The sequence below is a fragment of the Hyaena hyaena genome, unplaced genomic scaffold (assembly GCF_003009895.1).
Source record: "Hyaena hyaena isolate Hyena2069 unplaced genomic scaffold, ASM300989v1 scaffold_120, whole genome shotgun sequence".
Classification (NCBI taxonomy): Eukaryota; Metazoa; Chordata; class Mammalia; order Carnivora; family Hyaenidae; genus Hyaena; species Hyaena hyaena.
Genome location: NW_024080752.1, coordinates 2,188,648 through 2,204,545, shown reverse-complemented (window position 1 = coordinate 2,204,545; position 15,898 = coordinate 2,188,648). Strand labels below are relative to the sequence as shown.

Genomic DNA, 15,898 nt, shown 5'->3' with positions numbered 1-15,898 from the left:
AAAAACAAAATATCAAGTTCAAGGTGACAAAAGCAGTTGGAAAGTGATGGGAAAAGTCCTCAAAGGAGAAAGTCACCTAAAGGGTGCCCTAAATGCTGCATATTAACTCTGCCCAAATCTCTGACAGACCCATGAAGAATGTATACATGGTGCAGGCTCCAAGCAGCCCAATTAGGAATAAAAGAACTGAACGCTTTCACTGCCCACAATGAGACAGAGTACGAAATTTGAGTATAGTCAAGTAAATCAACTACTACCTTGGTTTATTCTAAGTGCCATAACAAATACCATAAGGTAGGTGGCTTAAGCAACCCAAATTCATTTTCTCACAGTTACAGAAATGATAATCCAACATCAAGGTTCCAACAGGATCAGTGTCTGATAAAAACTCTCTCCTTGGGGGGCGCCTGGGTGGCTTAGTCGGTTAAGCGTCCGACTTTCGCTTAGGTCATGATCTCGCGGTTCGTGGGTTTGAGCCCCACGTCGGGCTCTGTGCTGACTGCCAGCTCAGAGCCTGGAGCCTATTTCAGAGTCTGTGTCTCCCTCTCTCTGACCCTCCCCTGCTCACGCTGTCTCTCTCTCTCTCTCTCCTAGAAAAAAAAAACAAAAAAAACAAAAAAAAACAAAAAAACTCTCTCCTTGGGCTGCAGACAGCTATCTTCTCACTGTGTCTTCACATGGTAGAGGGCAAGCTCTCTGGTGTCTCTTCTTATATAAGGGCCTTAGCCCCATGACTTCATCTAACCCTAATTACCTCCCAAAGACCCCATCTCCAAATGCCATCACACTGGGGGTTAGAGCTTCAACAAAGAATTTGGGTGAGAGGTGCACAAACACTGAGTTCATAATAACGAATTTAAAAAGAATCAAGTCTTCAGAAGCAGTATAACAGAACTCAGAGTCTATAAGGTAACATTCACAGTGTCTATTATACAATTCAAAATGACTAGACTTAAGAAGAAATAAGAAAATGTGACCCACACTCAAAAGAAAAAAATTAAAAAGGAGTGTGCATATTAAAAATGCATATCCTTAATAAATTAAATAACATTACAGACCTAGAAATTTTGACTTATGTGAAAAATATGTACACAGATCAATATGCCTGCCAACAATGGCACAGACAATAACAAAGAAAAATTATGGCTAGCCTAAAGCAAAATGTTGAAATAGGCGGGCACTATGACTTCCTCTATCAAAGCCCAACTCACTTGACCTTCTGGCATTCTTACAGGCCTATTCTAGAGTTCTGCTCTTATTCTTAATTGCCTGTCAACTACTTAACTAATTAACTAATAATTGGGTATCACTGGTAATTCAGATGTGAACCCTCTGAGAGGGTCTTTTTTTTAAATATTTTATTTATTTATGAGAGAGTGAGAGACAGTGTGAGCAGCGGAGGGTCAGAGAGACACACACACCCACACACACACACAGAATCTGAAACAGGCTCCAGGCTCTGAGCTGGCTGTCAGCACAGAGCCAGACGAGGGCTCAAACCCACGAACCGTGAGATCATGACCTGACCCGAGGTCAGACGCTTAACCAACTGAGCCATGCAGACGCCACTGAGAGGGTCTTAAAGACACTGTTGAAAAGCCTCTGTGGAATAACAGTTGGCAAAGTTTTATATATTAAAAAAAATTAAACTGAATCAAATTCAGGCCATACTATGTTTGTAAAAAGAGTCTTACAATATCCAACCTATTTTCTGTTTTGCTTTCCTGCTGACCTCATGGAGATTGCTACCCTGGCTGTTTAACAGCCCAATTATTACCCTACATTTGTGGGACAGAAAATGTTTGATGAAGGAAAGTGTGAGCAGTTGCGATCATGCCATACCTTGGGGTCTATGATACTAAATAATTGAAGACGAGGCACAACTGAGTCTAGAATGTGACCAATCTGAATCTAGCTCAGAGAGTAGTAATTTCTTCCTTAGCTATTCTAGAAAAAGTCTTACCTAGAGCAATTTATTTTAATATAAAGAATCATTAATAAAATGAAAAGGGATCAAAACTCAGCAAGATAAAAAAAAGATAATAAGCATGTTGGCCATGGGCCACCTGGGTGGCTTTATTGGTTAAGCATCCAACTTCAGCTCAGGTCATGACTCAAGGTTTGTGGGTTTGAGCCCACATGGGGCTTTGCACTGACAGTGCAGAGCCTGCCTAGGATTCTCTCTTCCTTTCTTTCAGCTGTGCTCCCTCCCCCCAAAATAAACTTAAAAAAAAATAAGCAAGGGGCATCTGGGTGGCTCAGTCAGTTAAGTGTCCGACTTCAGCTCAGGTCATGATCTTGTGGTTCATGGGTTAGAGACCCGCACTGGGTTCTGTGCAGGCAGCTCAGAGCCTTAAGCCTGCTTCAGATTCTGTGTCTCCTTCTCTCTCTGTCCCTCCCCTTCTCATGCTCTGTCTCTCTCTGTTTCAAAAATAAATAAAAACTATAAAAATTTTTATTAAAAAAATAAGTTAGCCAAAAAATTTTTTAATTTTTTGTTATTTATTTATTTATTTTTTAATATTTTTATTTATTTCTAGGAGAGAGAGAGAGAGAGAGACAGCGTGAGCAGGGGAGGGTCAGAGAGAGAGGGAGACACAGACTCTGAAACAGGCTCCAGGCTCTGAGCTGGCAGTCAGCACAGAGCCCGACGCGGGGCTCGAACCCACGAACCGCGAGATCATGACCTAAGCGAAAGTCGGACGCTTAACCGACTAAGCCACCCAGGCGCCCCGTTTTGTTATTTTTTGTTTTTAAAGAGAGAGAGAGAGAGAGAGAGAGAAGACACACAAACAGGAGCGGGGTTGAGGGAGAGGGAGACAATCTCAAGCAGGTGCCATGCTCAGCACAGAGCCTAACATGGGGCTCAAGCCCATGACCCTGGGATCATGACCTAAGCTGAAATCAAGAGTTGGATGCTCAACCAATTGAGCCACCCAGGTGCCCCCAAATTTTTAACTTTTTATGCCAAGTTATTTTACCTAGACACCTGAAAGTGCTAAAAAATCAAAAATAAATATACTGACACAGGAAAAGACCAACAGAACAATGGAACAAGTTGCTTGGAAAAAGAAACTTGCCTTGAAGGAAACTTTCATTGTGATGAAGAAAACAATACAAATTAGGAGAAGATAGGATTTATTCTATGTATATGAACTATCACACTAAATCCAAAAATGAATACTACATGGGTTAAAGTCAAAATGTGAAAAGCAAAACCTTAAAATTTCTACAAAAATAAAATAATTTTATGACCTCAGGAAAAGAAATGGCACTTGCTATAAAGAAAATACTGATGGGGCACCTGCCTGGCTCAGCTGGAAGAGCATGAGACTCTTGATCTCAGGGTTGTGAGTCTGCGCCCCACATTGGGTGCAGAAATTACTTAACTTTTTTTTAAAGAGAAAATACTGATAAATTATAACACTAAATTTAAAAACCAATGTACATCAGGGCACATGGGTGGCTCAGTCAGTTGAGCGTCCAACTAGGTCATTATCTCATGGTTGGTGGGTTCGAGCCTCATGTTGGGCTCTGTGCTGAGAGCTCAGAGCCTGGAGCCTGCTTCAGTTTCTATGTCTCCTTCTCTCTCTGCCCCTTCCCTGCTTGCTCTCTGTCTCTCTCTCTCTCTCAAAAATAATAAATAAACATTTATGTACATCAAACTAAAAAAAGTAAATAGCCTACCGTTAACCAAGTAAACAATTAAAATGCTACGGGCTAGAAAAGATATTTGTAGCTCATAAAGTACCCCCCCAAAAATATGTAGAATATATGAAGAACTTCTACAAGTAAATAAATAAGAAAAAAGATAATCCAATAGGAAAATGAGCAAAAGTTATAAACAGGCAATTCACCAGAGACAAGGAAACCATAGCCAAAAATTCATAACCTGAAATAATACTCAGTATTATGGTCATCACATGCAAAACAATGAGGAACTACTGAACATTCATGAGTCTGACAAAATAAAAAACCTAATCAATGAGGGGTGGCAAAGATGTTGACAGAATCGGAAACTCTCGTATACTTTAAGGGAGTATAAACGACACAACTACCTTGGTCAACACTTTGGCAATATCCACAAAGTTGAAGTTGCACCTGTCTTGTGATGTAGCAATTCTACTTCTTGATATATGCATCTTAGAAAAATTCTAACACTTGTACATTAGATGATACATACAAGAATGCTGCACCATTATTTTTAAAACAAAACAAGAAATAACCCAAATGCCAAACAACAGTAAAATAAACAAAAGATAGTATATTCATATAATGGAATGATAAACAGCAGTTAAAGAGGTGAACTAAAAAGCTGCTATGAGCATGCATGGGGAGGCTATCTTACAGAGAAGTAGAATGTTAACTTTGAATGGGAATAAAGATAAAGAAAAGTAAATAATAATAAAATAAAAGTGGCAAACTAGACCTTACATGTATTGTTAATATGACTAAACCTCCAAAACCCAATGTTGATTTAAAAAACCAACAAAGTCCATAAAAAGATGTATGTAATTCCATATATATATAACTCAACCAATACCAAGAACTACTAGGTGTTGGGGCGCCTGGGTGGCTCAGTTGGTTGGGTTTGTGACTTTGGCTCAGCTCATGATCTCACAGTCCGTGAGTGTGAGCCCCGTGTCTGGCTCTGTGCTGACAGCTCAGAGCCTGGAGCCTGCTTTGGATTCTGTCACCCCCTCTCTCTCTCTTCCCCTTCCCCACTCATGCTCTGTCTTGCTCTGTCACTCAAACATAAATAAATGTTAAAAAATATTTTTTAACTACTATGTGTTACATATTCTCTGTATATAGAAACAACACTACATATATATAACATATATAGATATATAATATATATTTACAACTACAAAAAACATGCAAAGAAACAAAAGGAGATAATTAGGTCTGCAGAAGTAGAAAGTGGAATGGGATTTTGATGAAGTACATGAGAAGTTTCCATTTTATCTGCAATATTTTATTTCTCAAGCTGGGTGGTAAGTACATAGATTGCTATTACATTATGATCACACTTTTAACGATCTGAATTCCACAACAAAACACAATTAGCAAAGAATTCAAATTATATACATTTATTTAGAAATATTATGTACCTGCAATCAAAGAGTACAATTTAAATTCTTTACTTTTATTCCTGTCTCCTTGTTACCTAATAAAGTATATTTCCCAAAGCAACAGAATCTGTTGAATTAAATGGATCCATCACATTAATCTAATTCACTGACCACTGATGTTTTCAGATGATGCCACCAAAGTTAATCTGAAAAAGAGAAATCTAAAGAAAATATTAGAGGACATTCTCTATTAAAAAACACTAGCCTTCATATCGTGAGTAAACCATCTAGTCTCTCTCTCAGGAGAGTGATACTTTGTTAATACACTCATGTTAGGTTTCCACAATTTTTATGAAAGAGTTCTACCCATAACAGAAATCTACTTAATTAATGACTTGCCAATCTACTAAGGATCCCCTCTGACTAATAAGTCTCTGCACTGTGACAATGTATACAATGCACGGACTGAATTGTGAATAATGTATCTTAAGGCCATTACATAGCCTTAAGGAACAATAATAAAGGAATTTCTACTAAGTCTAACAGCATATGAAGAAAAAATATGGTCTAATAAATTTTTTTAAGGTAACACATCCTTTATGACCTTAACTTTTCGGGGCACCTGGGTGACTCAGTCAGTTGAGCATCTAACTCTTGATTTTGGCTCAGGTCATGATCTCAAGGTTTTGTCAGTTCGAGACCCACCCACATCAGGCTCTGCAATAACAGTGCAGAGCCTGCTTGGGATTCTCTCCCTCTCCCTCTCTCTCTGTCCCTACTCTGTTCGTGCTCTTTCTCTCTCAAAATAAACAAACTTAAAAAAAATTTTTTTTAGCATTTTTTTAAAAATGACCTTAACTTTATAATTAACATAACACTTGCCATCTTAGAGCTCACAAATATACATGTCTCTGAGTATCAATGTCCTTCAAGTGTGTAATTTGGTAAGTCAATATCTACTGTACCACTTAATGGCCTAATGACCTTTGGTGAGTGATTTTGTCTATCTGTTCCTTCCATGAATAATGGAGGAAAAAAAAACAGTGCTTACTTCAAGAATTCTCTTGAGAGTAATAGTATGCAATGATATATGTAAAACATTTAGAACAATAACCACAGCTAAATGCTACTACATGTTAGCTAATATTATGACAATCGATTTAAAGCATATTACACACTTTTCTAAATTAAGAGTACCTTCTGGGTATTAGGTATTGTAAATTATACTATTAAAGACAAGGAAGACCACTGGTTTGTGTATCAAAGGGTAGTTTACAGCCATATATTTCTAGTGTTATAGTAGTAATAGTCCACTTCTCAGATAATTTTCCTTCTATTCATTCCCAGCATGCTACCAAATTGTCAGAGGAAAATTGGTAACTAAGCCTACAAAATTTCACTTTGCACATATTTTTCAGTCAATAAACTCTGGGCTCAGGTTGCTATATTCCTAATAATGACGTGGCTCAAAAGTTTTTTCTTTCCATGAGAAGCTGGGTTTCCAAAAGTAGTGGTTTCCAGCAGTCTGGTAGCTAGATAGTTGAGGTATTAAGTTATTAACATATTTTCATGATGCAAAGAGGCACAAACGGTGTTTCACAAATTTTAATCCTAGTATTGCTCCTAATACCAAGTAGAAGAAAGATTATCATCTGCATTTTACAGAGAGGATAACAGTAGTGCTTATAAAAGAAGACTGTGATTTGGCAAAGATGCTTATGTTGAAGAGCCAAATGTACCAACTTCAAAAAAACTGCTTACTTCCATACGCCAAAATTTCTCATCAAGGTTCTAAAACCTTTAAATGGCTAGGGAACTAAACACACATTCCCCCAAAAGATGCAGAGTAATTTTCCAAATCCAAGATGAACTGAACCAAAAGATCAACAAAATAACTGAAAATACTGGCTTAATTCAAACTAGAACCATTTTTTATAAAGATAAACCAGAAGAGATCCAATTCTCCAAGTCAAACATTTCATTCATATTCAAACTAATCTAATAATTCCAAAGCTCCTTCTAAAAGAAGTGACATACATCTGGGGCATCAGGGTGGCTGAAATGGTTAAGCGGCCAACTCCTGGTATCAGTTCAGGTTGTGATCTTACCATAGTGAGATCATGGGCTGTGTTGGGCTCCATGCTAAGTATGGAGCCTGCTTGTGATTCTCTCTCTTCCTCTCTCTCTAACCCTCCCCTGCTTACTCTCTCTTTCTCAAAATAAATAAACTTAAAAAAATAATAAAAGTGATATATATCTAAGTTCTTTTATATTAACTCACATAAGTGACTCAGTTAAAATCCCCACAGATAGCCAAATAATGCTCATCCTAAACTAATCTCAACTACTCTGAATTTGGGTACCTCCAGGTACCAAACTTAAAACAAGCACTTAAGGAGCAATTGTGGAAGGAAGGAAGGAAGGGAGGGAGGGAGGGAGGGAGGGAGGGAGGGAGGGAGGGAGGGAGAAATAAGGAAGGGAGGGAGAGGGAAAGGAAGAGTGAGAGGGAGAAAGAAAAAGAAAGAGGAAAGAAAGAAAGAAAGAAAGAAAGAAAGAAAGAAAGAAAGAAAGAAAGAGAAAGAAAGACAGACTAAAATTTAATAATATGTTGAAAGGTTCCTCCAAAAAATAAGAAGAGAAACCTAGAATGAAATAACAGATCAATGGCAATAATCATCAATGGCTACTACTGAAACTATGTAAGTGTCTAACCAAGAACTTCACAACTGATCAGGCAGCTAACACCACTAAACCCACTGATGAATCTTATAAAAAAAAAGAAAAAAAAGAAAAGAAAAAGGACTAGAAAGCATGTGCTTCTTAATGTTACGCAATACAAGATACACAGCACGACCTGTGAAGTACTCTTGCCAAAATATCACACTACAATCTGATCAAGTCTTTAGATTAAGCACAGGAAATAGAGAACAAGTTACATCACACTGTATGGGTACATCCTACAAAATCCAAACTGTGGGAAATTCTACAGGGCAAATGATCTGGATTTTTCTCATTAAATAATTGGTAGGTGATAAGATGAAAAAAAAAAAAAAGAGGAGGGGTTACTAGAGACTGAAAGACTTATTTATCAATCAAATGCTATATGGAATTCTTTGGATTCTGAATTAAACAAACCGACTGAAGAAAAACATGAACCAATCAGGGAAATAAGCTGAATATTTAACTATATTAAAGAATTACTCATTTTCCAAGGGTGCTAATAGTACTGTGGATGTATTAAGAGTCCGTATCTTTTTAGAGATACACACAATGTAGCATTTACAGATGAGATATGTCCAAGATTTGCTTAAGTCATCCATTTAAGGGGGAATGGCAGGGATAATAGAAGAAACAAAATACACATTTCAAACTGTCAAAACTGGTCATGGATGTATGGTGACTGATTTTCCTATTATATTTCTGTATGCATGAACTGCCCTATATTAGAATGTTAAAGAGAGAAAGAATATCAGAGCACTAGACCAAAAATAACTGATCTGTGGAACGCTCAAACTTTTGCAAGTGCTAGTGCCTCAGTAGACCTTTATTTAAAAATCAAAACCAAAAATGCGCATTTTAAGTATTGCCTTTAAGTATTACATTTGCATATTTTAAGTAATGACTTCAACTATAACATATTTTCACTTTATGTCTAGTTCTTATTACTGACATTTGCCAACACTCACACACTTTACTCCACAAAAGTAACCAAGTTCTGAATATTCTAGCCCCTAAATATCTCAATCTGTTCCTTCTTCTACTTCATTTCAAAACACTGACATTTGGTCAGAGTCTTCCTATAGCTTCCTCATGGGTCTCTCTTTTCAATTTAAACATACACCATTCACCTTTCAAATCGTTTCCTTAAGTGGATCCCCAACATCACCGGTGTGAAATGCAAACTTCTATGCATGACATACATTGCCCTCGGAAATCTGGTCCTTGTCTGTCTCTAAAATACTTCCATCAGTACCCCATATCATCCCATACTCCACTCATTCCTAACTATATAAAGTATTTGTACAGTAGATCCCAGAATAAACTAAGGATGCTCTTCTCCTCTAACACTCAACTCCCTTGGACAAAACCTACCAATTCACTGCCCCTTCTATCTCCAGTTTAACTCCAATTCCTACTGCCTCTATAAGACTCACCTCTACTATCAACTTTTGTGCAAACCCATTCTTGATTACCCCGTATTTTCACAGTAATCTATGTAACGATATCACACTATCCTTCTAGAAGGTTTTTGCCTATCTGTATTGCCTTCAAAACTATTAAGGTATCACAGTGTGTGCAATACAAAAGATGCTGTTTATGATGTATGCACCTTCCATTGACAACTAGATCTTTTATAAATAACTAGAATGTAAGCTGTTTGGAAGTGGAAAACTGGTCTAATGCACATTAGCCACTTCAGTGCTTAACACAGTGCTTGGAATATACTAAACACTATTAAGTGCTTACCAAATGAATAAAACAAATGATTTCTAATAGTCATGGTAGACAATTTTGTACAAAATTTGATTCCACTCCAGTTTTCTTAACTTGTGTTTCTTAGTATTTTGTTTGTTTTGTATTATTTTATGGTTGGTTGGCTGGTTGATTAGTTTTAAAGCTTTTTAAAATGCAGAAAACCTCTGTATGCTTTTAGTGTTAAAGAAGAAACTGATTACCAGAAAGGAGTAAATGCTTTAAATAGAACTTACAATAAGAATTAAACAGTGTAGATACAACATACTTTACTGAACTTTTAGGTCATAGGGCTGACCTAAAATCTGAGGAGGCTCAACAAATTATCATTATCGGACAACCGCAGTTTTCAGTTTTCACGATAATTTAATTGGAAATTGTAAAAAAAAAAAAAAAATCACAGAACTCAATAGTAGTCAGGACTCAAGCATGTAAAAAATAAAATCAGACCCTAAATTTCAAACATTAAGTGAGAATTTCTCTCTGTAGAATCAACAGGAATGTTAACATGTACAATCAACACTGGGTTCATGTTATGTGCCAAGGATGGTGCACAACTTATGTATACAAACACACTGTCTGGGGGAGCACATCTGCTATAAAAAGACTGGAGACAAATGGAAAGAGAGCAGAAAAAGGAGAAACTCAGACCACATCTTAATTTTTGGAAGCTAGATTTAAAAGTATGTAAACAACAAGACATTAAGAGGCTGAATTTGAGAAGAGCCTCTAAGGTAAGACTAAGAAATTATAGACTTTCAGTATAAAGTCACTAGAAACAAAGGTGTCTGGTTGTATTAATAAAATATTAGGAAACAATGCCTTTAAAAAAGATGAATCATCTTAATTTCCATTTTCTAAGGCATCTAAATGTTTTTAAAGATACTGAAATGCTACTTTCAAATTTATGCTGTTTACCATAAAAAGAAAAACTAGACACATCAGCGAAGAGTCAGTACTAATGGTTTGGTTTTTTTCATACTACAGGCATTTTGATTCTCAAAACAGATTCTCTTAAAATCCATTTTAGTAACAAGTTTAAAAATCTGGCGTCAGTAAAGAAACTTAACAAACCTTTCTTTTAAAATTAAGAAAAAAAGTAAAATGACGTTTTTATTGACTTTACCAAAGAAGGTGGAAAACAGTGTAAGGTGCACTATTTATTCAAAGTATAACTATATTCGTGGTTTCACTTTTGCATGGCACTTGAATTAAATCCTGGAGAAAAGTAAATCTGCCAGACTCCAGCAGAGGGAGAGTTGTTCGCATGAAACTAACAAGTTCAAGTACTGACCAGAAAAACACCTCGCTCTTCAAGTCCCTGTAAATTACTTTCTTCGTAAGAAATCTTCAAATTTGATTTCCTGGCCTTAACAACAACAGGCTCTAACGAAAGCTGCAATGCACCGCATCCCTCTCGCCACTCCGCACCGTAGGTTTAAAACACGACAAACCCTTCTCTAGGGCAACAGATGAGGCAGTTAGACGTAATTCCAGACAACACATCGCCTCGGTTACCTCCAGCAGCGCCCCAATAAAAATCTTTAATTCCTGCCAAAGAAAACCGCAAACCAGATCTACCGTCAATACCGTCAAAGCCCTCCTCTCTGGCTCCAAAAGGAAAACGTACCTGTGGAGTACCCACTGCGCAGCAAACCAGGCACGGCTCCAATCCCGTGTCCTCTATCCCTTTTTTGTTCCCTCCCAGCCCTCCTTCCCTTTCCAAGCAGAACTTGAGCAGAGCATTTGGCTCCCTTATCTGCCAGCAACTGGCGCCAGGAGGAACGCGCTCCCGGGAGATGCGGAGCTCGGAGCTGCGTCCGGCGCGCTGCGGCCGCTCGGCTCATCCAGGTACTCCCTGGCTCGCGCCTCCGCCGCCTCCAGCGGCCCTCGCCGGAGCCAGGGCTCCGCTCCGGGGATTCCCGCGGCGAGCGGTCGCGCCAGATTTGCTACCTGCTTCCTGCCCCTCACCCGCGAACGAACTGCACTCCCGTCCCGCCGGGGCAAGTCTGGAAGGCAACTAGGGGCTCCTTCGCCACAGGCAGCATGGCTCCGGACGCGCGCTGGCCGGTCGGGTTCTTCCCCTCCCTGCCCGCAACCCCCAGGACCATTCCCCCGCCGGGGCCTGCGTGGGTCCAGTACCATTCTCCTCACGGGGCGGACTCCGGAAGGGCAGCAACTCCACCTCCTCCTCCTCCGCGGCCTGTAGCCATCTATCGGGAAGCGTCTCCGGAGGCGGCAGCAGAGGCCGCCGGACAAGGACAGCCCAGGGAAACCTTCTCAGAACTAACTCAGCTCCGGCACTAGCAGCAGAAGCTGAGTCTTTCATAATTGTGCGACCAACTCCTCCGGGGGACTGGCCACAGGGACGCGCCCGCGCCCGCCTCCGCCGGCGACGGGGCCGTAGACAGACCACGTGAGGGGCGCGTAGTGTGCGTCGCCGCCCGCGGGCCTGGTCACGTGAAGGGTGCGCGCTCCCTCACTTCCAGGCTGCCTCCCTGCGCGCCGCGCGCACGCGCCGGGCCCAGGTACCTCTCGCCCCCGTCCTCTGGGCTCCCGATTAAGAGTTGGGTGTTCTCCCAGGGTCTCCACTGTATACTTGGGCGGGTAACGCACAGACATCTCTCTCCCCTCTCGGGACGGAACTCGAGGAAGCAATTGGAGGCTTAAGGTTCTGGGCCTCCGGGATCGTGCCTGGAGTTGCGCATGGTCATCGCCGCAAGCCGGGCCTGGCCTCCCCCTGCTGCGCTAACTGGGCTTGGCCACTGCCTGTGCTCTCGTTTCTGACCCCTTCCCTGTGCGTTAGTCAGGGGTCTTATACTCCTTGTACAAAATGCCAGATCACCTTCTCACCCCAAATCATGTTCTTCCTCCAATTCCCTCTGTTTCTGCCAGAAAAAATTCTCCCAGATTTAACTATGGGCTCCATCCTTTCCCTCCGGAGATGTCGCCCACGGACAACTCATACAGCACGTGCCGTAACCACAAAGACTGCAGGTTGCTCCTGGGTCTGATACCTCTCTGCCTTTTCCTTTGCTAACACAGCAGCCCAGGTTTGACAATTAGCAATAGTTTACTAACTTGCTTTTCATCCACGATTCTTCCGCTCCCGAGGAAAAAATTCGTCCGTCTGATCCTCTATATTCTGATTCAGTTACACCTCTTTTTTAAAAACAGCCTTATTGAGGAATAATTGATGTACAATAACCAAAACATATTTAAATGTACATTTTGACAAGTGTTGACATATGTATGTATGCACTTAGGAAATCACCATGACCAAGCCTGTAAACATATTCATTACCCCCCAAGGTTCCTCTGCGGTTTGTAATCCCTCTGTCCTGTTCCTTCTCATTCCCATGCCTTTGCAGTCACTGATCTGTTTTCTGTTACTATAGATTCATTTGCATATTTCAAGGTTTTATACAATATGTACTTTGTTTTGGTCTGGCTCCTTTCAGTCAGCATAACTATAACTTAAACATTATGACCCACAGTTCACTGAAGTAGAATCTTCTCTCCAACAAAACCGATCTCCCCATTGTTTTACCTAACACCCTTTGGTCATTCTTGTGAACAGTCTTCAGATATTGTGTATTCCTTCCCCATCTGGCAGGTCCAGCAGGACCAATGCTTAAAAAAATGCTTTATTATATGTGTCATATCTTTCCTACTAGATTATCAGCCCCTTGGGGCAGGGATTTTGGCTAATTTATGCATACATTCAATAGATGTTTATTTTCTAGATCTCGGCCTACACACTTCCTGCCTGAAGGAAATTTGTAATCTAGAGTCTAGAAAAACCAGAAAATCAAAATACAATGAGATGAGAGTACTTTGGTTTCCTAAGTCTTTGCGACTCTGGTCTTTTTTCACCCACAAATGCTTCACCTCTTGTTTGGGTGATGTAGAAAGATAATAATAGCTCCATGGCACCAGTATTTAGTTCAGCGTGAGAAATGAGAAATATAATTAATCCTTAATGGAACTAATGAAAATAAAGTCCTTAATTTACAAATTATCAGAAGCCCTGAAGTTCAACATGCTGATTTGCAATAAGGAATCATCTCTGGAGGATGAATTCATTTATGTTAAAAGTGTACTTAGGGGGTCCTGGGTAGCTCAGTTGGTTGAGTCTGAGTTAGGCTCCAGTCACGATCTGACGGTTTATGAGTTTAAGCGCAGTATCAAGCCAGCTGCTGTGAGTGCAGAGCCTGCTTTGGATCCTCTGCCCCACTCTCTTTCTGCCCCTCCCCCGCTCACACTCTCCCTCTCTCAATAATAAATAAACATTAAAAAAAAAGTACTGAGTTCCTAAGACTATATTAGGAATAGTCCTCTTTAGTGTTCAGTGATGAAGAAGATGAATATATTCAGTATTTAAGAAACTGTTCATTAAATGCTCTCTTTCTGTCTCACTTCTTTCCCATGGGGGCTCTGTTTCCATTTTGGTTATGATATCTCTAACTTCTACTCTCATTGAATCACATACTCATTCTCTTTCTTATCCCTGCCCAATTATTTGCAACAATTCAACAAACATTTACTACTACACTCTGTTTAAAGCACTAAGAGAAGTGTTGTACGTGATTTTAAAAAAATGGAAAAGCATGGTACTGTATCAACTTAGATTTTTTATTTGTGTATTTAGAATGTTTTACTGGGGCGCCTAGGTGGCTCAGTCGGTTGGGCAACTGACTTCAGCTCAGGCCATGATCTCACAGTTCACGAGTTTGAACCCCACATCTGGCTCAGTCCTGACACCTCAGAGCTTGGAGCCTGCTTTGGATTCTGTGTCGCCTTCTCTCTCTGCCCCTCACTCACTAGCACTCTGCCTCTCTCAAAAATAAGTAAACATTTAAAAATAAATAAACAAAAGAGCGCCTGGATGCCTGGGTGTCTCAGTTGATTGAGCATCCAACTTTGGGGGGCGCCTGGGTGGCTTAGTTGGTTAAGCGTCCGACTTTCGCTTGGGTTATGATCTCGCAGTTCGTGGGTTCGAGCCCCGCGTCAGGCTCTGTGCTGACTGCCAGCTCAGAGCCTGGAGCCTGTTTCAGAGTCTGTGACTCCCTCTCTCTCTGACCCTCCCCTGCTCACGCTGTCTCTCTCTCTCCTAGAAATAAATAAAACATTAAAAAAAAATTTAAAAAAAAAAGCATCCAACTTTGGCTCAGGTCATGATCTCATGGCGTGAGTTGGAGCCCCTCATCAGGCTCTGTATTGACAGCTCAGAGCCTGGAGCCTACTTTGGACTCCATCTCCCTCTCTCTCTGCCCCTCCCCAGCTTGCACTCTTCTCTCTCTCTCTCAAAAATAAACATTTAAAAATTAAAATAAATAAATAAAATGCTTTACTTTGAAATAATTATAAAATTATAGGAGTTGCAAAGAAATGCACAAAGAAGTACAAATACATTTCTCCAATATCCCTTTCCCCTCCCCCCAGCATCTCACATAACCACAGCACAATATCAAAACCAAGAAATTGACTTTGGCACAATCCATAGAATTTACATAGATTTCACTAGTTATATGTGCGCTCATTTGTGTGTATGTTTGTGTGGAGCTCTATACAATTTTGTTACATGTGTAGCCTAAACCAACTACCAAACAATCAAGATGCTCAACTGTACTGTCACAATGAGATCCTTTATGTCAGCCCTTTTACAGCCACACCCCTTCCATCCCACTCCTAACCTCTGACACCCACCAATCTATAACTCTAGCTCCATAATTATTATTATGTTATTATAATTGTTTTACAATTATAATTGTTTTATAATTATAATACCATAATAATACAATTATTGTTTATGTATTACAATTGTTATTCACAATTGTTACCTAAATGGAATCATGCAATATATATCCCCTTGTGGCTAGACTCACTAAGCATAACTCCCTGGAGATCCAGCCAAGCTGCTGCTTGCGCCAGCAGTTTATTCTTCTTCACTGCCGAACAGTACCCCATGACATGGATGGACCACAGTTTGTCCATTTACCTTTTGAAGGACATTTGGGCCTCTGCAACCAAAGCTGCTATGAACATTTGTGTACAAGTTCCTTCATGAAAATACGTCTTCATTCTTTAAGATAAATGCAGTTGGTAGGCCCTTCATAAGTCAATTTTTAGTTTTTAAAGGAACTGGTTTTTTTTTAATATAGAGCCCAAGGATCACCTGACAGACAGAATGTGGGTGTGAAAGAAAAGAGAGGAATCAGGGATGGTTTGAAATAAGCTAATATGTAGAACACTGAGAAAATGCCAGCTACACAAATGACCGCAAACACAATGCAAACAATGAAGAAATGAGAAAATCCATCAGACACTGTAAGCTACAGACATTGCCT

General features: G+C 39.9%; 1 protein-coding gene across 3 annotated transcripts in view; it reads right to left on the bottom strand.

Moving 5' to 3' along the window:
* Positions 1-11,931, bottom strand: part of TRPM7 (transient receptor potential cation channel subfamily M member 7) — a 126,813-nt gene extending 114,882 nt beyond the window's left edge. For all 3 annotated transcript variants that reach the window (XM_039237105.1, XM_039237106.1, XM_039237107.1), the window contains exon 1: positions 11,691-11,931. In XM_039237105.1, coding sequence (XP_039093036.1) covers positions 11,691-11,693 — 3 coding nt within the window. In that variant the 5' untranslated portion in view covers positions 11,694-11,931. The remainder of the gene's footprint in view (positions 1-11,690) is intronic.
* Positions 11,932-15,898: the final 3,967 nt, after the last annotated feature.